At 46.2% G+C, this 23,820-nt stretch overlaps 1 protein-coding gene across 15 annotated transcripts; it reads left to right on the forward strand.

Moving 5' to 3' along the window:
- Nucleotides 1–1,188: 1,188 nt before the first annotated feature.
- WDR31 (WD repeat domain 31) lies at nucleotides 1,189–22,644 on the forward strand. 15 transcript variants are annotated; one of them, XM_027034870.2, is made up of 12 exons: nucleotides 2,410–2,525; nucleotides 3,288–3,402; nucleotides 6,186–6,281; nucleotides 10,671–10,802; nucleotides 11,362–11,494; nucleotides 13,339–13,413; nucleotides 14,819–14,963; nucleotides 15,061–15,161; nucleotides 16,641–16,708; nucleotides 17,692–17,833; nucleotides 19,719–19,881; nucleotides 21,516–22,644. In XM_027034870.2, exons 4-12 carry the CDS (start codon nucleotides 10,702–10,704, stop codon nucleotides 21,806–21,808), a joined length of 1,221 nt encoding a protein of 406 aa, XP_026890671.1. In that variant the 5' UTR covers nucleotides 2,410–2,525; nucleotides 3,288–3,402; nucleotides 6,186–6,281; nucleotides 10,671–10,701; the 3' UTR covers nucleotides 21,809–22,644. The 15 variants fall into 15 exon arrangements, with proteins under 15 accessions (XP_053060744.1, XP_026890676.2, XP_053060742.1 ...); XM_027034872.2 differs by having other exon boundaries at nucleotides 10,674–10,802; XM_053204772.1 differs by having other exon boundaries at nucleotides 2,444–2,525; nucleotides 3,360–3,402.
- The last annotated feature ends 1,176 nt before the right edge of the window (nucleotides 22,645–23,820 follow it).

The following is a 23,820-nucleotide window of genomic DNA, read 5'->3' on the forward strand; positions in this document are numbered from 1 at the left end:
ATCAGGCTCTTCGTGGAGCCTGTTTGGGATTCTCTCTCTCCCTCTCTCTCTCTGCCCCTCCCACCTCTCAAAATAAATAAACTTAAAAAAAAAAAAAAACAACAGTTCTTCAGTTGCACTAGCCACACTTCAGGTGCTCAGTAGCCACATGTGACTTGAGGCCAGCATATTGAAAAGTACGTAGAACATTTCCATCATAGCAGAAATTTCTATTGCAGTGCTGTGCTGGATCTTGTATTAGACATCAGCAATAAATACAGGTGTAAACAAGACTGTGTCATTGCCTTTATGGAGCTCATAACCCAGTGAGATAAACCAATAAATGGGAAATCACACAACATTAGGGAAAGTGTGGGGGCCTTGGAAGCACAAAGGAAGGGTAGCTAACTCAATCTGGAGGAAGAGAGAAATGGTTAGGGAAGACCTGAGGGTAGAGAGGGAGATGGCCTCTAAGCTGAGGATTGTTAGCCACACGGACAGGTGAGATACCCTGGCCAGAGGGAACACTGTGTGCAAGGATTCAAAGGCAGCAGCAAGGTGAGCCAAGAAGCTGCAAGTAGGTTAGACCATTGAAACCTACAGTGTGGTTGCCAGAGGTGGAAGCTGAGGCTAAAGAGATATAGACCAAGCCTTATTGACCTAGTGAAGGAATTTGGACTTTATTTTGAATATCAGTTATCTATGGTCTATAACAAACCACCCCCAAAGCTTAGTGGATTAAAATGACAAGTGTTTATTTGCTCACAATTCTGTGGGTTGGCAAATTGGGGCTGAAACTCAAAAGTAGCATGATGTCACTTCTACCACATTCTATTCGTCAAAATAAGTTACTAGACCAGCCCTGATGGGAGAAACTACAAAGAATTTGTGGCCAGTTTTAATCTATCACACTCTGGCATGATGTTGGCTTGAAACTAGGTGGTGGGTAGAGAGAAGTGGACAGATTTTTTTTTTTTTTAAAGGCTATTTCAGGGGAAGAATTCAGGAGTCTTGGGGTTGTTCTGGAACAAAGAAGAGAGAGTGAAGTTACAAAGTTACAAATGACTCCAAGATCCTTGGTGTGGGTGGGTGATTGGTGAATGGTAGTGCCCAGCACTCAGAGAGAAAAGAGGAAGAACAGGTTTGGGGGGAAGATGATGTTTCCAGGGTGAGTCACGTTGAGAATGAAGTGTATTTTATTCAGCCAGGTGGAAAAGGACAGAAAGCAGGTGGATTTACAGGTGTAGGGAGAAGTCTGGCTAGAGATACCAGTTTGGGAGTCTCAGGTGCCTTAAACCTGAAGCCTTTTCTGGAAGAAAATCTTGAGGGCAGGGATCAGGTAAGTCAACTCTCTAAGCTACCCTGAGCCTAGCCCAGTGCCTGAGGGCAAAACAATCAGTCTCTCCTGGTTGAAGTCTACGAGGTTGTTGTGGGCAAAAGAGATTGAGTTTGTAGAGAGAGCCCTCAGTTCTGAACTAAGATCAGTGATGCATGGGGGGTAGACCTCAGCTCCTGTCAGGAACAGGACACTGATCCAGAAAGTAATGAGTGCATCATCAGGGAGGGAAGTCAACAGAGGCAAAGGATCCCCCATCAGGACTGTTGTGGAGGATATTCCCTCTTTGCATTGGAAGATAGAGCCAATGGCCAGCTCTGTTATTCTGTGAAGGTAACTTTCTCTTGCCACCTCTACTCCTGTTCCCACAGTCACCCAGCTTTCAGAAACTCCACATGTCTTTGTTGTAGGTGATTCTGCTGGGAGATCAGGACGGCAGCAGATCCCTACTAGGTGCAAGAGAAATGTTGGCTAGGATGCCATTCATCCATTCATTCGTTCATCCATCCACCATCCATCCATCCATCCATTCAACAAACCGTTACTCTGCACCAAGCCCTGTGCGCTTAGGAATACAGAAGTGAATAGACTCTAGTCTGGAAGCAATGCAACTCCAGCTGCTGTTCGTTTCTGGAACTGTCTTCCCACTGGATTTCAAGATGATATTGAGGGGTCTTTTTGCTGGGGTGCTGGGCTGTAACGGTTTGATGAAAGAAAGAATGAAAGGAATAGGAGTGGGGGGGACCTGGGAAAGGGTCCAAGGGAGAGATCACGGGGTGGAATCATGGAAAACTCCAAAAACTAAAACAACACCTCCAAGGGGGCGAATAACTAGTTAAAAGATGACATTTATTCAGTACTTTCTCGGTGACTTTCTCGGTGGTACCGCTTTTCTTGCATTCTGTAGATTCCCAGACAGCGCGATCTTCGGGCAGAACCTTCCTCTTCTCTGGAACCTCATCATTGCATTGTTCCAGTTAGAAAACAGGCCAGGGTGCTCGGGGCCCGGCCTCGGGGAGATGGCAGATGGGCGGAACTGCAGTTCTGGGGCCGGGAGAGCGCCCGGAGGCTTTTCGCGGAACTCCTGCCCTAGCGACGCGCGCCTCGTTGCTAGGGGCGGTGGCATGGGAGGCTGTGGAGCGTGGTGGTTGCTGACTCCCTCCACTCGGCGCCCCTGCCGGCCCCAGCTCCCGACCCGGCCAGCCGGCTGGTGGGTATGGAGCACGATGGGGGGAGGAAGGGGTACGGGAGGGACGGGCAGAGCTGTGGGAGCCCTCGCGCTTTGCAGGCTGCAGCAGCCCACCTGGCCAAAGCGGGGAGTTCTAGGGCAGGCCTTGGGTTGGATGGCATTATATACCTTGTTTGGGTGAACTACTCACCCCACCCCACCCCCAACACATCAAAAATGAGCTTTGGCAGTCCACATGGATATAACGGGGGACATTTGTGATCTGAAGAGACAGGAAGGAAAAATTGTACACAGGTTGTCCCCCAAATTTGGGGCAGCCTTGGAACTTCTGGCCTTAGTGTGAGACTCTGGGCAAGACCCACTTATTCTGTGGGCCTCAGTTTCCCCTATCTACCATTAGAGGGTCGAATCAGACCTTCTTCCAGTGCTTCCACTGTGGTTTTGTTTGTGTTTGAGCTTTCGTTTTGATGTCTTGTGTACAGAAGGAGATTTGGGGAGAGGGAAGGAGATGTGAAATCAGCATTTACATGAACAGTGGACCAGGAGTCCAGGGAAATAAGATCCATTACCCCAGCTCTGCCTCCTGTGACCTTTAACAAGTCACAACCCTCTGAGTCCTGCTTTCTTGATGGAAAATAACAATTGGATATATGCTGGAGTCTATCAAAGAATACTGCACTGGAGAGTTAAAGGAGAATTCTCTGAGTTATGTTTAGAGTGACCACTGGGTGTCTGAAGGTTTTTGGAAAGCAAATTGGAGCAGCAATGGTTTCTGGAATTCAGATTTAGGCCTGGTTTTATCTGGAAACAACAAGGATATCCAAAGCCAATAATTGAGTTTATGGCTTTTCCAAGCCCCCTCCAGCCTCTCCTGACCAAAATCTGGGACCAAGCTCAGGTAACTTCACTGAAAGTTTTGCTGCTGGTCAATTTTAAAGAACCCTTATGTTGTTGGGTTCTTAAAAAGCTTGTAGGGCACCGGACTGGCTCAGTTAGTAGAGCATGCGACTCCTGAGCTCAAGGTCGCTTGAGTTCAAGCCCCACATTGGGCATGGAACCTACTTTAAAAACAAAACAAAACAAAACAAAAACTTCTTGCCAAGCATACTCTTCACTTTAGTGTGCAATTATTCATTCATTCCCCAGATATTTGCACTGCATCCATTCTCCCAGGCTATGTTTAAAGCTCAGATACAAAAACAGGGGCGCCTAGGTGGCTCAGTCGGTTAAGCGTCCGACTTCAGCTCAGGTCATGATCTCACAGTCCGTGAGTTCAAGCCCCGCGTCGGGCTCTGGGCTGATGGCTCAGAGCCTGGAGCCTGCTTCGGATTCTGTGTCTCCCTCTCTCTCTGCCCCTCCCCCATTCATGCTCTGTCTCTGTCTCAAAAATAAATAAACGTTAAAAAAAAAAATGAACAAGACACTGCCCCTCCTGTCAAGTATATTATGTGTTCACAGTATAAACAATGGAAGATAACTGAATAGTATTTTCACTTCTTAGATTAGTCTCATAATAAATCACAACTACGTGGACATTACCCAAGTACATATACTTTGTTGTTGGGATTTTATTTTATTTTTTTAATGTTTATTTTTGAGAGAGAGAAAGAGAGAGAGCTCATGTGCATGCATGCACAGGGGAGGGGCAGAGAGAGAGGTGGCAGAGGATCTGAAATGGGTTCTGTGCTGACAGAAGAGAGACTAATGTGGGGCTTGTGAGATCAGAGCCCAAGTTGGCCGCTTAACCGACTGAGCCGCCCAGGCACCCTTGTCGTTGAGATTTTAAATTGCCTTTAAGTTATATAATATATAACTTAATGAATTCTTGGTATGATCGCTCTGGTCAGGAGACATAATTGGCTTCATTTTAATATCCTTCAGATTCATATACCTATTTGTGTATGTTCTTTGTGTATATTTGTTACATATGTTTAATATATATGTGTTAATAGTAGTATTAAGGGGAGCCTGGATGGCTCAGTCGGTTAAGTGAAGTATTATTTTAAACAGGAGAGGGGTGCTCAGGAAACTCAGGAGAGTTTCAACTCAGGTCATGACCTCACAGTTGGTGGGTTTGAGCCCTGCATCGGGCTCTGTGCTAAGAGTGTGGAGCTGCTTAGGATTCTCCCTCTCTCTGTCTCTCTCTCTCTCTCTCTCTCTCCCTCCCCGCCCCTCACCCACTCACATGCTCTCCCTCTCAAAAATAAATGAACAAACATTAAAAAAATAAGTAAACAGGAGAAATTGTCTTTCTCACAGAAACAGTAAGGTCTGAAGTAAGCAGTCAGCTCTGAAAATTTTTGGAATGGGGTATCTGGGTGGCTTAGTTGGTTAAGCACCTGACTTTGGCTCAGGTCATGATCTCAATGGTTCCTGGGGTTCAAGCCCCACATCAGACTCTGCGCTGACAGCTCAGAGCCTGCAGCCTGCTTTGGATTCTGTCTCTCTCTCTCTCTCTCTCTCTTTCTGCTGCTCCCTCACTTGTACTCATACTCTCTCTCTCTCTCTCTCAAAAAATAAATAACTAAACATTAAAAAAAAATTGGTGGGGAGGTGCCTGATTGGCTCAATTGGTTAGGCATCCAACTTCGGTTCAGGTCATGATCTCACAGTTCATGGGGTTGAACCCTGCATCGGACTCTGTGCTGATAGCTCAGAGCCTGGAACCTGCTTCGGACTCTGTTTCCCTTTCTGCCTCTCCCCCACTCGCTGTCTCTCTCTGCCTCTTAAAAATGAATAAACATTAAAAAAATCTAAAAATCTTTTTGAATAGAAGTACTATGAGTAAAACAAAAATGATTAATGATGATTTAAATATATCCTACTTTGTATGGGGCGCCTAAGTTAAGCCACAGACTTTTGGTTTCGGCTCAGGTCATGATCTTGAGGTTCGTGAGTTTGAGCCCCTCGTTGGGCTCCGCGCTGGCAGTGTGGAGCCTGCTTGGGATCTCTCTCTCTCTGCCCTTCCCCTCCTCACTGTGTCTCTTGAAAAAAAAAAAAAAATTAAGAGTCTCATGCTCTACCAACTGAGCTAGCCAGGCAAAAAATTTTTAAAATATCCTACTTTGTATGTTTATTCATTTATTTATTTATCAAAAAAATTTATTTTTAAGTAATCCCTACACTCAATGTGGGGCTCAAACTCATAACCTCAAGCTCAAGAGTTGCGTACTCTACCCACTGAACTAGCCAGGTGCCCCCCCACCCCTACTTTGTATCTTCCTCCCTTCCTTCCTTCCTTCCAATAGGCTCCACACCCAAAGCGGGGCTTGAACTCAAGAGTCACATGTTCCATTGACTGAGCCAGCCAGGCACCCTCCTACTTTGTATATTTAAAAATAGATATATCCAGGCACCTGGCTGGCTCAGTAGAGCATGTGACTCTCGATCTTGAGGTGGTGACTTCAAGCCCCACATTGGGTATAGAACTAACTTTAATTCATTAATTAACTAATTAAAATAGATGTATAATTAACATTTTGTATACTTTCCCTAAATTTTAGAAATGTGCCAGTTATATGATCTTGGAATTTTGTAAGATATCTCTTTCTTTGTGTGAAGAAAGAACACACTTAACAATCTCTTTAATTAAAGTCTTTATTTACCTTGTGAATCTCCTTTCAGTGCAAACAAACATGCTTAGAGAAGAGATTAATTTAAGCGTCTTTTCAATAATTACAGAGATTAGGAAGTGGCTGCCTGCACTATTTTCCAAAGGATACATGTTACAAAGCATTGAATACAGCAGCTCACCCAGAAAATCCTACTGGTTTGGGGGTAAGTCATTCTAAAAGTTATCTTTCGCTTAGAATGTCCTGTGAATGCTCTTCAGATGGGAAATGTGGCTCTCCAGATGCTATCAGCTAAGAATCCAATCAGTTTTAAGCAAAGCCAATCCATTTATAGCATTTGCTGTTTTTGGTGACCTAGATCTATGGATGGCATCTGTCCTCAGTTTGATGATAATGTTGAAAAATGGGCTACGCTGGCAGATTGGAAGCCCTGTGGCCTCTATCTACCTATAAGCAATACAACATCCCAGAGTTTTGAAAACTATCCTGGAATTTTTTCTGTCAGCATATCATATGCCCATTATAGAGAATCCTAGGATGTCTGAACTAGAAGGGACCTTAGATTCGCTACTTAACAAGAAATGCTTTTGCCGTACTGTGCAAGCCACTTGAGGTACAAAGATGAATATGAGAGAGCCCTTCCTCTTATGGAGTACACAGTCTACTAAAAATTATTTAATCTGGTATCCTCATTTACAGATAGGGAAGCCGAGGTGCAGAGCAGGAAGTGGAGGAACCCAAGGGCACACAGTAGGATGAGGCAGTGTTGGGGCTGGAGCCAGGGCTCTTGTTGGCACGCACCATGTTCTTTTCACTGCACTGCGCTTCTGTACTGGTTACCCATATTGTCAGGAGGTCAGTGCTGGCAGTTTCTCAAAGTGTAAGCTGAAATTCTTCTGGAAAACTTTTTTTTTTTAATTGTTTAATGTTTATTTATTTGGGGGGGAGGGGCAGAGAGAGAGGAAGACACAGAATCTGAAACAGCCTCCAGGCTCCTAGCTGTCGGCACAGAGCCTGACATTGTGCTCGAACTCATGGACCATGAGATCATGATCTGAGCCGAAGTCAGAGCTTAACCCAAGTGCCCTGTTTGTTTGTTTTTTTCCCCTTTCTTTTTATTATTTATTTATTTGTTTGTTTGTTTGTTTGTTTGTTTATTTTTGAGGGAGAGAGAGAGACAGAAAGAAAGAGAGAAAACACAATCGGACGAGGGGCAGAGAGAGAGGGAGATAGAATCTCAAGCAGGCTCCGGGCTCTGAGCTGTCAGCACAGAGCCTGACGTGGGGCTCAAATCATGAGATCATGACCTGAGCTGAAGTCAGATGTTTAACCAGTGAGCCACCCAGGTGCCCCTGGAACAGTGTTTTTTAATGGTATGACTGAGAATACTTGGTGAATTTTAGCTGCTTTTCTTCCTGTAGACCATTCTTCCTAGAGCTGGGCCAGTCATGCCCATAGGAAACTCATCTCCTAAATTTTAAACAGAGTCCCAGAGGAGATGGGAAGTGAGTACTCCCACCCCCATTTACTTCCCTCTACCGGCTGGCTTCTGGAAGAGCTAGTTGCAGCAGACACGTGACCCAGAGTAGCTGAGATCAGCCCCTCATCAGATCTTCAGTCCCAGCAGATAAACGCACACTGGCCATGTCTTCCTGTCACTTTTTTCCTGTTTCACCGGCCACCAGTATAAGAGCTCCACAGACTGGGTGTTTGGGAGGTGTTTTCTGAGTGAATGTGTCTAACTCACCTGTCTTAGTTCTAGCCTTATTAGTTGTTGGGGACGTTGCAAATAAATCTGAAAAACAATAATTCTATTTATTCTAATATACCACCCATTGTTGACATTACTTAAGTTGTAGGCCAGTGGTTCTCAAACTTTTTGGTCTCAGGACTTCCTTATACTCTTGAAAATTAGTGGGGATCTCAAAGAGCTTTGTTAATGTAAGTTATATATTGGGTTCTACCCTGCAACCTATTGACATTAAAACAGATATTTGAAAGAAGTTTTTTAATTAAAAAATATATTTTAATGTTTATTTATTTTTGAGACAGAGACAGACACACACACAGAGTGCGAGCGGGGGAGGGGCAGAGAGCGAGGGAGACACAGAACCAAAGCAGCCTCCAATATCTGAGCTGTCAGCCCAGAGCCTGGCTTAAACTCACAAAATATTAGATCATGACCCGAGCTGAAGTCAGACGCTTAACCGACTGAGCCACCCAGGTGCCCCTTATGTTAAAACAGATATTTTAAAAATATCTACTTACTCATTTTCAAATAATAATAATAACCCATTACATGTTAACATAAAGTAATTTTATGAAAAACATGCTTTCTAGGGGTGCCTGGCTGGCTCAGTGGGTAGAGCATGTGACTCTTGGTCTCAGGATCATGAGTTTAAGTCCCTAACATAAAGCCTATTTAAAAAAAAAAAAAAAAAAAAAGTAAGAAAAAAAAAGTGCTTTCCAAAACACACAAAAAATTGGTTGGATGGGCACCTGGGTGGCTCAGTCGGTTAAGTGTCCAACTTTGGCCCAGGTCACGATTTCATGGTCTGTGGGTTCGAGCCCCACATCAGGGCTCTCTCTCCCCTCTCTCTGTCTCTCTCTCTCCCTCTCAAGAATAAATAAAAACATTAAAAAAAATTGGTTGGAAAAGAGTGGCATTGTTTTACATTTTTGCAATTCTTGTTCACGTTTGGCTTCCACATAAGGCGGTTGGGTTCTTGTATCTGCTTCTGCATTCAATCCATTGCAACGTTACTGGGGATGTAGTATAAGAAGAAAATCAAGCTTCACACAGAGATGTGGTTGGAAAAAGGAGGACCATACAGACTCCTTGAAAGGGTCTCAGGAATCCCCACTGGTCCTCAGATCATACTTTAAGAACTGCTGGTCTAGGTCATTACCTATATTGTCTCACTTAGTGTCATTAGCTCTCACATCTCATTGTTTTCTTTTTTTTTTTTTTTTTTTTAAGTAGGCTCCACACCCATCATGGGACTTGAACTCATGACCCTGAGATCAAGAGTTGCATACTCTACCAGGGCACCTGGGTAGCTTAGTCGGTTTTAGCCAGGTTTTAGTCAGTTGGCTCAGGTCACGATCTCACGGTTCGTGAGTTTGAGCCCCGCATGGGGCTTTGTGTGGATAGTGAGAAGCCTGCTTGGGATTCTGTCTCTTTCCCTCTCTCTGCCCCTCCCTCTCTCTCAAAATAAATAAATGAATTAACTTTTTAAAAAGTTGCATACTCTACCAACTGAGCTAGCCAGATGTCCCTAGTAGCTCATTCTTACCTGTGACCTGGCACACTAATTTCGAGAAGTGTCATGTGAAATTATTATTATTTTTTAATTTATACTTGACAGAGAGAGAGAGAGAGAGAGAGACAGAGTACAAGCAGGGGAGGGGCAGAGAGACTGAGAGACTGAGCCACCCAGCTGCCCCATGTGAAATTATTAAAAAAACAGACACCCTAGGAAGGTTATAACCTTTTGGAATAACTAAGGCTCTTTTCAAGAAACTTCACTGGTGAAAATTATTTTTTATTTTCAAATACACACTCCTAGTATTTATTGTGGTAGAATATGCATAACATAAAATTTGTTATTGCGTAGTATATAGACAATGTTATGCAACCATCACCACCTTCTAGTTCCAGAACATTTTCATTATCCAGAAAGGAAACTCTGTACCTGTTAAAGTAGCCATTCCCTATTCCCCCATCCTCCCAGCTCTTGACAACCACTAATCTGCTTTCTGTCTATGTAGATTCTGATGAGGGATGTTTCATATGAATGGAATCATATAATATGTAGCCTTTTGTGCCTAGCTTCTTTTGCTTAGTGTGATGTTTTCAAGGTTCATCCAGGTTATCATATGTGTCAATATATTATTCCTTTTTCTGGCTGAGTGATAGTCATTGTATGGACATACCACATTTTGTTTATTCATTCATCCATTGCTGGACATTTGGGTTGTTTTCACCTCTTGGCTATTGGAAACAGTGCTGCCATGAACATTCATGTATAAATTTTTGTTTGAACACCTATTTCAATTATTTTGGCTACCTTCCCAGGGGTAGAATTGTTGGGTCATACGGCAATTCTACATTTAACTTGTTGAGAAACCTCTTTGTATTTTTAAAATTCGTTTTGTTTTTGGGGCTCCTGGGTGGCTCAGTCGGTTAGGTATCTGACTTTGGCTCAGGTCATGATCTCACGGTTTGTGGGTTTGAGCCCCACTTCGGGCTCTGTGCTGACAGCTCAGAGCCTGGAGCCTGCTTTGGATTCTGTGTGTGTCTCTCTCCCTGCTCCTTCCCTCCGCCCCACCTCGCATTCTGTCTCTCCCTCTCAAAAATAAATAAAAACATTAAAAAAAAATTTTTTTGATTACTTTTGTTTTTGTTTTCGCTGATCTGCTAAAGCTCTACCGGAGGTGCGTTCCCAGAGCCTGAAGAGGAGGCAGGGAGAGGAGGAAAAGCGAATGAGCACAGTGAATTAGTCTTTTAAAAAAAAGAAGTATTTATGTTGACATAAGCATCCTACCATTATCATGTCTAACAAAATTAACAGTATGTGTTCTTTTTACTCAGCAGGGGACACATCTTCCAGCAGCCACAAGGGATGCTGCTGCTCTGGTCTCCTCCCTGCAAGGTTTTGTGTAGATCCTGTGCAGTGATGGGGAAACTGCAAAGCAAACTCAAACATAGCGCTTACAAGTACAGGTACGACAGTCCTACACAGACGGGGATCCCGTGTTTTATCGCGTGCATTAAAATTACCTAAAGGGGCGCCTGGCTACCTTAGTCGGTAGAGCATGTGACTTGATCTCGAGGTTGTTGGGTGTAGAGATTACTTAAAAATGAAATGTTTAAAAAAAATTTTTTTTTAATTCTCCACTAAAGAAAGAGAAGGCCCAGAGCGATTATTGATGACCTTCCCGGAACAGTCAGTTGGGTCTGTTTTCTTGTGGATGAGAAACAGCTGATTAGCTAGAGTCCACAGCCACACAGAGAGGGGCCCTGCAGCTTTGGGAATAATCTCCAGGGTGAGCAGAGACTCCTGGCTTCTTGGCTTCAGGATTCCCCTTTATCGGATTCCAGTCCTTCAGTCGTTCTGAACGTGCTCAGCGATAATAATCCCGTTTCTGGCAATGGCCGTGGGTCTCCTTTCTGTACCCCTTTTCCAGGTTTCTCCTCAGCCTTTCCCGTAGCCCACCTCCTCTTCCCCTGGCCCCGCTGCACTCCATACCGGTGGGCCTCTTATTTGCCGTCCTCTCTTTAGCAGGCCCGATGGAATTCTAGAAGAGAGAATTCAAACTAAAGCTTGTCAGGAGTATAGCCCAGCCCACGTGGATACTGTGTCTGTCGTTGCTGCCCTGAGCTCAGACCTGTGTGTCTCTGGAGGAAAAGATAAGGTGGGGTTTGCGTGCTTGACGGGGACCCAGCTTCTTGAGGACGTGGGAAGCTATTTGAGAAGGGAGCGCTGGTTTTGCGTTTCTGGAAGCCATGTTGAGTCGTGTAAAACCAGGGGCTTTAGACTTAGGCAGACTGGGTGTAAGTCCCTGCTCTGACTCTTCCTGTTCTCTGGGCAAGTCGTGTACTGGCCTTGAGCCTCAATCTCCGTATCCATGAAATGGGGATGATAACGCCAGCCTCCCAGGACAGTGGTGAGGATCGGGTGGTAAGATCTTTGGTGATGTGCCAGACCACCCACATGCTTTTTATAAATGCAGAGTGTTATTCCAACCAATCCATTTTCATACCCACACACAGACGCAGGAGTTCCTCATCGCCAAAAGACTTCCAGTCTCTTTCATGCAGTTCTTCTGTCAAAATCTCTACCCTGGTGTGTGTGTCATGATCTCGCCCTTCTGTGCTCTTGCCCTTCCTCCCACTGTCACTTTGGATCAGGAAGCCCCCCCACCCCCCACATCTGGATCTATCACAGCACTCACAGCTAGGACATTGGTAGCAAAAGTGATTCTTTTAATTCCTCTCATTTTCACATTGTATTTCACGGATTCTAAGACGCTCATGTTTTTTTACTTTAGCACCTTGGAAATCAGTACGCATCTAAAAATTGACGATAGGGGCGTCTGACTGGCTCAGTCCATAGAGTGTACACTTCTTGATCTCAGGGTCGTGAGTTCAAGCCCCACATTGGACATGGAGCCTACTTAAAAATAAAAATAAATAACTAAAATAAAAACTGATGAGAAAGCATGGTAATCATAATTTAATTGGCAGCATTTCGTCTTAAAGTCAATATCATCTTAGATGTATGAAATTTTATTTATACGATCTTCACGTGTTCAAGGTAGGTAGGGAAGGGTTAGCCTCTCTGTTTGACAAATGAAAAAACTGGGATTTAACCAGGTCCAGTGCTGACATGTTCCTTAACTCTCTAGCAATGAACTACCGGAGACCAGGCCAGAGGATGCTAAACAGGGAGTCTCCTGCTCAGGAGGAGAAATGCTTACAACAAAATATTAAAGTATACACCTGGAAAAAAGGATACAAAGAAAGTTTTAATAATGATTCTCTCTGGCAGATGGGATTATGGTTTTTTTTTTTTTTAAATTAGGAAAAAAAAAGAGTGATCTGTTTTTCAACAGTGTGAATATACTTAACAGTACTGAACTACACACCTTAAAATTATTAAGATGGTGATTTTTTTTAAGATGGCAAATTTTTAAAAATTTTTTTTAAAGAGGTGTAAGTGAGCAGGGCGGGGTGGGGGGCAGTGAGAGAGAGAGAGAGAGAGAGAGAGAGAGAGACGGCACTCACCCAAAGCAGGGCTCGAGTTCCCCTGATGTGGGACTTGAACTCACAAACCGTGAGACCATGACCTGAGCTGAAGTCAGATGCTTAATGACTGAGCCACGAGAAATTTTTTTAAAATACACTAAAATAAAAGTACAACACAAGTAGGGGGAAAGACTATAATCCCATGTAGAATTGTACTTCAGCATCTACAACCAGAACCTCAACCTGAGTCAGTTCCCCTTGGGGAGTATCCACTGAACCCGTCAGTAAGGCTCCAAGAAGTGACCCGTGGTCCTAGAGGTTGGTCAGGAGGAAAGGAAAGAAACTGTGTAGGGGCACATGAGGAAGGAGGCAACAATAAAGCCCCAAGGCTCGACAGGGAGGGTGAAATTAGGTGGGGAATGAAGTGATGGCTTGTTGTTTCAGTTAAATAAAAATTCACTTAAAATTGAAATATTACAAAGACTCTGGTGACTGTGATGACCCTCTGCAGACAGCCGTGGCCTATGACTGGAAAACCGGAAATGTGGTGAGACGTTTCAGAGGACACGAACGAGAAATCACTAAGGTACTTAGCAAAGGGTTATCCTCATGGAGGGAGTTTGGAACTGAATGAAGGAGTATCCAAGAGCTCTGAGTAATAAGGGTGATTGAGTATTCAGTCTTTTTATTTATTTATTTATTTTTAATTTTTTTTTTTAATGTTTATTTATTTTTGAGAGAGACAGAGACAGAATGCAAGTGGGTTAGGGGCAGAGAGAGAGGGAGACACAGAATCCAAAGCAGGCTCCAGGCTCTGAGCTGTCAGCACAGAGCCCGACGTGGGGCTCAAACTCACGAGCCGTGAGATCATGACCTGAGCTGAAGTCAGACGCTCAACCTACTGAGCCACCCAGGCGCCCTGAGTATTCAGTCTTAAGGAAAATGCAAGGGCTTCATTGGATGCTGTGAACCCTTTCTCGAGGAAAAACAGAGCAGACCGTTCACTCAGCCATTGTTGCAGGCCTATTAGACACGATTTTTATTTTGTCACCAAGCCCTTAATAGCTCAGGTGGTAAGCAGAGAACAGCTCAGAATGACTCCCCTGAATGTCCTAACTCCACAGGGGCATGTACTGAAGGCTGCCTGTGTGTTCACTGTAGCCAGAAAAATGACAGGAACCTTCCAGTCTAGTTGGGAAATTTTTTTAAAAGCCAACAATGGTTAAATAAAAATTAATTTTGTTGGGGCTCCTGGGTGGTTCAGTCAGTTAAGCATCCGACTTTGGCTCAGGTCATGATCTCGTGGTTTGTGAGTCCAAGCCCCGTGTCTGCTCTGTGCTGACAGCTCAGAACCCGGAGCCTGCTTCGGATTCTGTGTCTCCCTCTCTGTCTGCTCCTCCCCTGCTTGCACTCTGTGGCTCTCTTTCAAAAATAAATAAACGTTAAAAAAAATTTAAAAATATATTAATTTGTTAAGAAAGCATTACAGGGTAGAGTGAGCTTGCAGCAGAAATGATAGAGAAGGCCAATTTCTACAACTGCCTCTCTGGAATCCCCCTAAATGAACTAAATATCGGAATGGGGATGGAAACTCTGCCAGAATGAAACTGGGCAACAGCCAACAACTCACGTGGCACAGAGTATGTTGTTGACGCGCCAAGGGCCGTGCATGAAAGAGCCTCAAGCCCTAACACCCTCATCCCCCTGTTTCCCATTAAAACAGTGTTTTAAGTTCATTTATTTAGTTTGAGAGATAAAGGGAGAGAGAGGTGGGGAGGGGCAGAGGGAGAGAGAGAGAATCCCAAGCAGGCTCTGCACTGTCAGCGCAGAGCCCGACCTGGGGCTCGAACTCTCAAACTGGGAGATCATGACCTGAGCCAAAAATAAGAGAGGGAGGTTTAACCACCTGAGCCACCCAGGCGCCCCGCCCTGCTTCCCATTTTAAAGTCCAATCAGACCAGCACACTGGAGCATTTTTTTCTCTCGAGCAGATAGCCTGTGTGCACAGATCGAGCCAGTTCTTCAGCGCCTCTCGTGACAGGATGGTCATGATGTGGGACTTGCACGGCCCCTCGCAACCAAGGCAGCAGTTCTCTGGCCACGCCATGGTGGTCACTGGATTGGCCGTGAGTCCAGGTGAAGTAAAACAGATCTCTTCCCAGCGCCCTTGTGCTTTCTGAAAAGCCCCGTGCCAGGCCCATCTCACGGACCCACCTTTGCCTCGTTTCCCCAGACTCTTCACAGCTGTGTACTGGCTCTCGGGACAACACCCTGCTTCTGTGGGACGTTGGGACCGGCCAGTGTGCAGAGACAGCCTCCATCTCCAGGAACCTGGTAGGAACTCAAACTTGGAACAGAGCAGGACAGCAGGAGGGAGCATGGGGTGAGGCAGAGAACCTGGAGAGAGAGATCAGAACATCCATGGCCAGGCAGTAGAGGTGTGGGTCCTCATTACTGCTTACCTCGAACTCGGCCTCTCAGGGTTATCAGATTGGATGCTCTCTTGAGATGTTCTGTTTAGTTTATATCAGAATTTTAAGTGGTGTCCTCATTCCCTCAAAACATAGTTACTCCTTACCTTCTGTGCTAGGAGCAGGGTTAGCGGCCCAGGACACAGTCCTCGTCCTCCAGGATCTCACAACTTATGCTTGTTGTGTGTTCTGTATATGTAACATTGTGCAGAGACATAAGCGTGACCCTTTGCTTTACGTATAATTTGCTGTGTTTATGAAGACCAGCGTTTTCTGGTAGCAGACTGGTATATAAACTCCACAGTCTTTGAGGTCAGTCATACCTGGGTTCACATCATGGATCCATCACTTTTTTTTTTAAAGTAATCTCTACACCTGACGTGGGGCTCGAACTCACAACCCCACGATCAAGAATCACATGTTGTACTGATTGAACCAGCCAGGTGCCCCAACATCCATCACTTTTAAGCTGTGTTACCCCAAGACAGTTAATTAGAATATGTCTTCATGTATAAAATGGGGAGGATCCTGTGACCTGACATGGTAGATGTTCCTGTAGTGGTCATCAAATGTCAGTCATAGTCATCTTTTCCAGTTTCGAAGACAACTATCCATGGCAAGGTATGCTTGCCTTATGCCCTCCACATTTGTGGAGGTTGCTGGAAGAAAATCCTGTCCCCTTGGGTTGTTTTGAAAATGGTTTCATGCCTGTCCAGCAGGGGGCTACAAGGGATGAAGAGAAAGAACACTCTTTCTGAACCCTGTGAGGCCTTAGACTAGGGTTTCATGGTCCCACCATTGAACGTAGAAGGTAGAACGGGGGCTGCTCTCCTTAGCGGCCACTCGCCGGCAACTCTCTACCGCGTGTTTGGGCGCCTGCATGCGTTTGGGTACTCACGACTGGCCCAGAGCTGCTACCATTGCTCCTGCTCATCTGGGGTTTGCCAGTGGAGCATGACTAGTGGGTGTCTGCAAAACAGAACCCCTCCAAGTCAAATGTACTAGTCAGCATCCTTGAGAAGTAGGGCAGGGGTGTTATTTAGCAGATTTTTTTTTTAATGTTTATTTATTTTTGAGAGAGTGAGAGAGAGATCACAAATTAGGGGAGAGACAGAAAGAGAGGGGACAGAGGATACGAAGCGGGCTCTGCGCCGACAGCTTCAGTACTGACGACAGTGAGCCCGATGCGGGGCTTGAACTGACAAACTGCAAGATCATGACCTGAGCCAAAGTTAGATGCTCAAAGGACTGAGTCACCCAGTCGCCCCAAGCACAGTTTACAGGAATTACAGTAGAGGAATGATTCGGTATGGAGAAGTTTTGAAAATTTTGCTTTTCCCAGGTCACTCACTTGTGCTGGGTCCCCCAGGAACCATATATACTACAGACTTCTGAAGATAAAACCATCAGGTGGGCTTACTGAGCAGCTGGGAAAGGGTTTCTGGTGAAGGTTTGTGGTTCCCGTGCCGACGTGACTCCCTTCCCCCTCCGCTCTCCACATCGCTGTGCCTTTCCAGAGCCTTCTGCCCTTCTGCTTCTGCCGTTCTCTGGGGCTGGGGTCTGTTAGAGGTTGGAAGCCAGGAAGTCGGGCCAGGAAAAAGCCCCTGTCCTGGATGGTTCTGAAGCAGCTGATTCTGACCCCCCCCACCCCAACCCCCCCACCCGCTGTGTGAATGTATTCACATTAAGCTCAGGACACACTCAGGTTGAGCTCACGTTAAGCTTGTCCCCCCCCTTCGAGCTGCCCGGCTCCACTTGCCACCGCTGGGTGCCAGCCCCCGGGTGAAGCCTTATCTAGGGAAATGGGGTCGGAATCCCTACCAGGGGAGTCAAGAAGTAAATCGTTCTTGAGCAGAAAGTATGACTGGGAACTTTGGATCTCAGAAGAGATTCATTCTACTTAGCAAATAGCAGGAATGAGGTAAAATGACATGAGAGATCGAATAAAAAACTCCCCCATGGACCCCATGGCCCAGGTAGGCCAAGACCTGTAAATCTTTTGTATCTGATTCTAGAATGGTGACTGCTCTTCTGGATCATAATAAGTATCTTTAAAAAAAAAATTTTTTTTTAAATCACAGGCACAGAAATATCCTCTTCTCCATTGAAAGCAGTATCCCAAAGGGCCAGATTAACAAATTAATTTGTACAATTAAGATGCTTGGTCTAAATTCCTATTAACTGGATCTCAAAATAGAAAGAGCTCAGATGTCTTTCAAATTGGTTATTTCCTGGCAGCTTTGGAGTCTCCAAGCTTGATCTGGTTCATACTCCTGTTTTAGGTGAATCATGACTAACGTGACTGCCCGAAGCAGCCAAGAGCCGAGACTTATGGTAGTTGGTATTTCAGACAAATTTACCACGGATTTATTTCCTGCTGTAATTCCTTTCAGATTATGGGACAGTCGGGGGCTGCAGGTAGCGCATATATTTCCCACAAAGCAGCATATTCAGACCTACTGCGAGGTCAGTGAGGATGGACACAAATGTATCTCCTGCAGCAACGGCTTTGGAGGGGAAGGCTGTGAAGCCACGGTAAGAGACTGGGGGGGTCCAGGTGTCTGGTTGCTGAGCAAATTACTTACTCTGACCTCATGTCTATACTGGCTACACAGGCAGGCTCTACGAATGGCTCAGGCCTATTCCAAGTGCATACTGTAAGTGAGCCTTTACATTCCAGAAGCTTCTTTCAAGAAACCTCCATTAGCCTTGGGCTCTCTGAATCAGTAGCAGAAAGAGGGATGGGATGAGAGTCAAGATAGAAAGGTGCTAAACACAGAACCTTCTAATGTCCCTACTTGCTAATGTCCCTACTCCCAGCAGGGCTTAGAAAGGGGAGGGATTATTTGAAGAGCCAAGGGTATTCCCATTGTACTTGTGGTCACAGTAAAGGAGCCTCAAGCTCTTCAGGAAGCTTGAAGCCCCAGTGTTGGTTGAGGGCCCACCCCATCCCTCACGCATATATCTTTCCTTGCAGTTAATTTTGGGTTAGATTGCCTCGGCTCCTCCAAAGTACCTTGGATTCCTAATTGCAGAATATGGGTTAAAGGGGCATCTAGTCCGAATAAAACAATTACAGCCCCCATTTTTTCAGACATTACATGCCAGACACTGGCCTGAGCACATTACATGCATTATCTCATTTAATCCTTTAAACAACCTCATGAGTTAAATGCTATAATAATCCCCATTTTACAGATGAGGAAATAGAGGCATGGCAGGTTGAAATCTCTTGCACAAGACCACACCTCTACCGACTGGGCCGGCCAGGTGCCCCATGACCACACCTCTAGCAAGTGGTAGGTTGAGGTGTTGAATCCCAGGCTATTGATGTAGCATCTCTTCGCCAAGCTAAACATTTCCACCTCCTACAATTGACATGGCGTCCTGTGATTTCATTGTTTTTCGGACACAATTCGGATCACTCTCTCCTCTGAATGTTATTCTCCTCAATTACACGGAGTCCGGTGATTTTATGCTTTTTTGCACACAATTCAGTTGGCTCTCCTCCCTGCACGTTGTTCTCTGGCTGGTCTGATTCATATCAGCGAGAGTGGGGTTGGCAGCACCTCCTTTGCTGTGGAGTCTCATCTTCATACACCGAGGTTCAGCACGTAGACAATAAATCAGAAAGTCTGCGCCTACGTGTACTTATGAGAAGGGTGCTCCTGACTCTGCGGGCTCCACAGGACCCCCAGGGGCCAAGAGGCTGATAGAAGGCAGCTCTTGAGCTGTAGGCAACCCCAGGTGCCTGGCTAGCTCTGTTGGAAGAGCATGTGATTCTTGATCTCAGGTCATGAGTTTGAGCCCCACATGGAGTGTAGAGATTACTTAAATAAATTAAAAGCTTTAATTTTTTTTTATTAAAAAATTTTTTTAACGTTTATTATTTTTGAGAGAAAGAGACACAGAGCAAGCAGGGGAGGGGCAAAGAGAGAGGGAGACACAGAATTGAAAGGAGGCTCCAGGCTCTGAGCTGTCAGCACAGAGCCTGACACGGGGCTCAAACCCACAAACCGCGAGATCGTGACCTGAGCTGGAGTCGCCGCTTAACCGACTGAGCCACCCAAGCGCCCCAATAAATTAAAACTTTAAAAAAGACAGTAGGCAACCCCATACTGTCCCATCATGCTGTAGGGCGTGGAGCTTTCACTTCCCTAGTTGTTGTGGAAGGCAACAAGTCTCCTGGCACACCCTTACCCAGGGTTGTTGGAGATAGTTGATGTTTAAAATAACTGGTAGACGGATAGATGATTTGGTGTGTGGATGGGATGTGAAGATGAGGGGGTGGCTATGCGAGTAGGTAGGTGGAAGGAATGGGTGGCTCATGAGCAGGCGGGGAGATGGAAATCAGTGACTGAAGCACGTATGCAGCTGGAAGGTATGCATGTATGAGCTAGCCTATGTCATTACTCTGCAGTTGTGGGACCTACGGCAGACGCGGAATAGAATATGTGAATACAAGGGACATTTCCAGACTGTCACATCCTGTGTCTTTCTACCAAGAGCATTAGCCTTGATGCCTACAATTGCCACCTCATCACATGACTGCAAAGTGAAGATTTGGAACCAAGATACTGGAGGTAAGGAGCCTGCTGTTGGTGTTTCTCAAAGCTTCGTGGCATCCTAAAAGCTTCCTTGAAACTCTTTCCATTGCTCAGCAAATACAAAGCCACTTGTGTCCTACCACTATCCAGGCCCTGAGTGGTTACGGGAGGACCAGGATTCTGTTCAGCCTCTGGCTAGAAGCCATCACCACATGAGCCCCGGTACCATGTTGTATAGACTTGTTCCTGAGAGATCAACTATATTTGGCTCTTAGTATTCTTTCTGTCTGAAGTTCTTCACCAGGTTTTAACATGTGATGCTCAAAATGTCTGGAAAGGAGAACAAGGATTGCCACTTTAAAATTCCTTTCTCAAGGACTAAAATGAGAGTCTCAGCTCTTGGTGGGGGTGTGGTAGAGTAAGATAGTCTCAGAAAGTAAGACAGTCTCAGAAAAACAAGTCTCTGCCTTGTTTTGATGCTGCAGCTAAGGTCTGAGGTCGCAGCAAGGTCATGACACTTCAAAGCACCAGAGAGAAAGATGTTTTAGGGAACACGGTGAAGTGGTGTGTCAGACCCCACTCCTGCTGGCTGATTGCTAAATATTTAGGAACGTTTAATACGGTCATAGCGGGAGTATTTACACCCCCAAAATTGGCAAATGCTGTGAGTGATGGTGGTGGGTTCTTTCCTTCCAGAAAGCTGCCTTCCTAGTACCCCACTGCCTCCGTGCTATTTTTTTTTTTTTTGAAGTTCACTTATTTTTCAGAGAGGGAGAGAGAGCACACGCGAGTGAGTGCGCACAAGTTGGGGAGGGGCAGAGAGAGAGAGGAAGAGAGAGAGAATCCCGAGCAGGCTCCACGCTGTCAGCCCAGAGCCTGACGTGGGGCTCGATCTCCCGAACAGTAAGATCATGACCTGAGCCAAAATCAAGAGCCGGACATTCGCCTGACTGAGCCACCCAGGTGGCCCCATACTCTCTTGTCCTGGACACAGGGTTCTGTCGGACACAGGGAACGGTATTAACCTAGCAAACCTCACGACAAATCCCTCTTACGGTAATCTTCCAGAAACTTAGCTCCTGGGAGGGGAGGACAGGGAGCCCCCTCGGAGAAAAGACGTGAGATCATGTCTAGTGGTCACATGGGCCAAACTCCCAAAGGGAGGACAGCCCAGCTGTGCCCCACCCGGAGCTGCCCAGTGCAGCTGTTTTGGGATTCAGTGTCCAGGGAGAACAAGGTCTGAAAGTGCTGCCCTGCCTACCAGGTGTGCCCCTACGGCCTCCAAGATGGAGACGGGGGGAGACTGTGTCAGCTGGAGGCCCTCAGACTGCCCTTCGGGTCCCAATTTCCTTTGTCCTGAAGGGAGCAAGACCCCAGAGGCCAGCAGCTGGAGATCAGTGTCCTCATCTGTTCTCCTCTGCCCTGGCCCCTGCCTTGCTCTCTGGGCAGGTGGTAATTGAGGGCAATGTGTTAACATGTCCTTGCAGGTGAGGCCCCAGCTGTCTGAACGTGCTTCCGAGTGATACACATCTTGTTTGGTCCATGTGCCGTTCTGTGTAGTTGAAGCCGTGCGGTTGACCCCGGGTTGACTTCCCCGCTGGTGCGCGGGGGCTGCTCTTACAGGGTTCCATGCAGGTAGCGCGCGCTTTACTTACCCGCGTTTTTCTCAGAGACCTCGCGTTCCATGACGCCGAGATCTTGGCCTAAGCTGCTGGTTCCCTCTTCCTCCCCCAGCCTGCCTGTTCACCTTGTCCCTGGACGGATCAGGACCTTTGACTTCCCTGGCTGTTGGCGACACCGTCTCCTTGCTGTGTGCGAGTTTCAGCCGAGGAATTCACCTGCTCAGAGTGGACTACAGCCAAGGGCTGGCACTGCGGGAAGTGGCAGCATTCTGAGGCCAAGAGACATTCACTTTCAAACCGTGGCCTGTCCTTTCTCAGTGTGGCTTTGTTCTTCCCTGTGATCTTGCAGGGGGCGGGGGTGGGCGGTGATGTGGGACCAGGGTTCTCTGCTTAGTTCCATTCAGAAGGCATATCAGGGTTAGAAGCCAGTTTAAGTCCAGGTGCAGTTTAGAAACATGAACTAAACATAAAGTTCTCCATCAAGGTGAAATCCAAACACAGTTTTCAGTGACCTTTTGGAACTGCTCTTCAAAAACCAAGTTTATGGCTCCAAATGGTGCCCTGCATGTGTAAGAGTGATAGGCCTCTGCGAGTCAGAACACAGGGTTGAGTCTGTCGAACTGGCCTGTTGCATGTCTCCACAAGAGAAGAAGATGCAGGGGGGAGGCACACCGTTCTGGCAGCCTCACGGTGATCTAGATGGGGAAGGACAGCGCAGCTCCATAGCGGAAATGGATTGTAGACATGAGATTAAGCTCCAGTCACTGCTCCTCAGCAAGGTGAAGAACCAAAGTTAGGGCAAGAAAGAAGTCTTGGCTTCTACTCGGAGGAGCCACAGAGTGGAAGGAGGCATGTCCTAGACCAGTGCTGAGGTGGCATGAAAGTTAGACCCCAGGTGGCTTGGAAAGGCCAACAGCCCAAGGGCCTTGCCCAGCATCCTAATTGTCAAACCTGTGCATAAGAAAATGGGGAGGTTCTGGGCGCCTGAGTGGCTCAGGTTATGATCTCACAGTTCGGGGGTTCGAGCCCTGAATCGGGCTCTGTGCTGACAGCTCAGAGCCTGGAGCCTACCTTGGATGTGTTACCCTCTCTGCCCCTTCCCCACTCGTGCTCTCTCTCTCTCTCTCAAAAATAAACATTAAAAAAAGCAAAGAAAGAAAATGGAGAGGTTCCAAGATTAAGACTACAACAAATTTCATTTGTACATTTTAATATTTTTAGTTAGTTTTGTATAAACTCTTGGGGATGGCCAGCGTGAGCCAAATGGGAGTTTACAGCAACAACAACAGAACATAGAGGAAACAGAGGGCTGGACTCAACCGTGTGCTAGCTAGTGAGTCCTCCTGGGTGAGGAGGGGCACAGTGCTCAGGTCAGCCTGTGTGGCCCCCAAAACATCAGTCCCCAGCCTGGTGCTCACAAGCCCATTTCCTTCACGGAGGATAGAGTCCCTCCTGCCATCAGGTGAGTCCACACATAAGGCAACAGAGGCCTGGGGATTCCGTTTCTGATGAGTCCCAACCAAAGAAAGCCTTTGTACTTGTCTTCCCTGGCCCCTGCCTGTCCCTGATACCAAGAGATGACAGCCATCTTCCTCGTCTCCCTCCTGTTCCTCTTTGGGGCCAGCTTCCCCATGGGACGATCTTAAGCTAGTGCAAAGTGTCAGTCCTGAGTTTGACTCTCCACTTCTCCATTTAGCTGGGTGCACTTGGGTGTATAAAATAGCAGTTTCCTCACCAATAATGTGGAGCAAATAATCCCACGTTCCTGACAGTGCTGTTCTGAGGACTGAACAAAACTATATTAAATGCCAAGCAAGGTAGCGGGCGCTTATAAAGGATAACCATAGTTAATTATTGCTCTCTGTCTGGACTGAACACTCTCCTCTCCTCACAAACATTTACCATTCCTTCACCCATTCTCCTTAGATCTTATTTCTAAACGTTTAGTCCTTTTGTGGCTTCCCTTCGACTCCTTAAGTTACGGATCTTTGAGGTCTGGAAGGACAAAGGGATAGCGGGAGAGGAAGCTATTTCACTGAGCACCCACAGCCGTCTGGATACGTTTATTCTCGCCACAAATCGTGTTGTTCCCGTGTCGCAGATGAGGAAGCTGAGGCCCGGGAACATTCAGTCCTTTGCCCAAGGTTACACACGGAGAGAGGAAAGAGAAGAACGGAGATCTGAGCCAGGGTCTGCCCAACTCAAAGCCAGAATACTTTCCTTCCCACCCCTTTTGTCATTGCGTGATGTCACAAAGTTCATTTTAGAAATTTGTAGACTATGACACTGTGTGTGTATTTTCTAGACCAGTTACTAACTTTTTTGGCTCCGAGGAGACCCTCCTGGTCAGGTG

Source organism: Acinonyx jubatus, chromosome D4, assembly GCF_027475565.1.
Source record: "Acinonyx jubatus isolate Ajub_Pintada_27869175 chromosome D4, VMU_Ajub_asm_v1.0, whole genome shotgun sequence".
Taxonomy (NCBI): domain Eukaryota; kingdom Metazoa; phylum Chordata; class Mammalia; order Carnivora; family Felidae; genus Acinonyx; species Acinonyx jubatus.

What these genes read in the sequence shown, in the direction of transcription:
- WDR31 (XM_027034875.2), top strand. Translation starts at nt 2,158, where the DNA reads ATGACATTTATTCAGTACTTTCTCGGTGACTTTCTCGGTGGTACCGCT. An exon ending in CATAGCGCTTACAAGTACAG is followed by an intron (nt 10,803 to 11,361) that starts GTACGACAGTCC and finishes TCCTCTCTTTAG; the next exon opens with CAGGCCCGATGGAATTCTAG. An exon ending in TGGATTGGCCGTGAGTCCAG is followed by an intron (nt 14,964 to 15,060) that starts GTGAAGTAAAAC and finishes TCGTTTCCCCAG; the next exon opens with ACTCTTCACAGCTGTGTACT.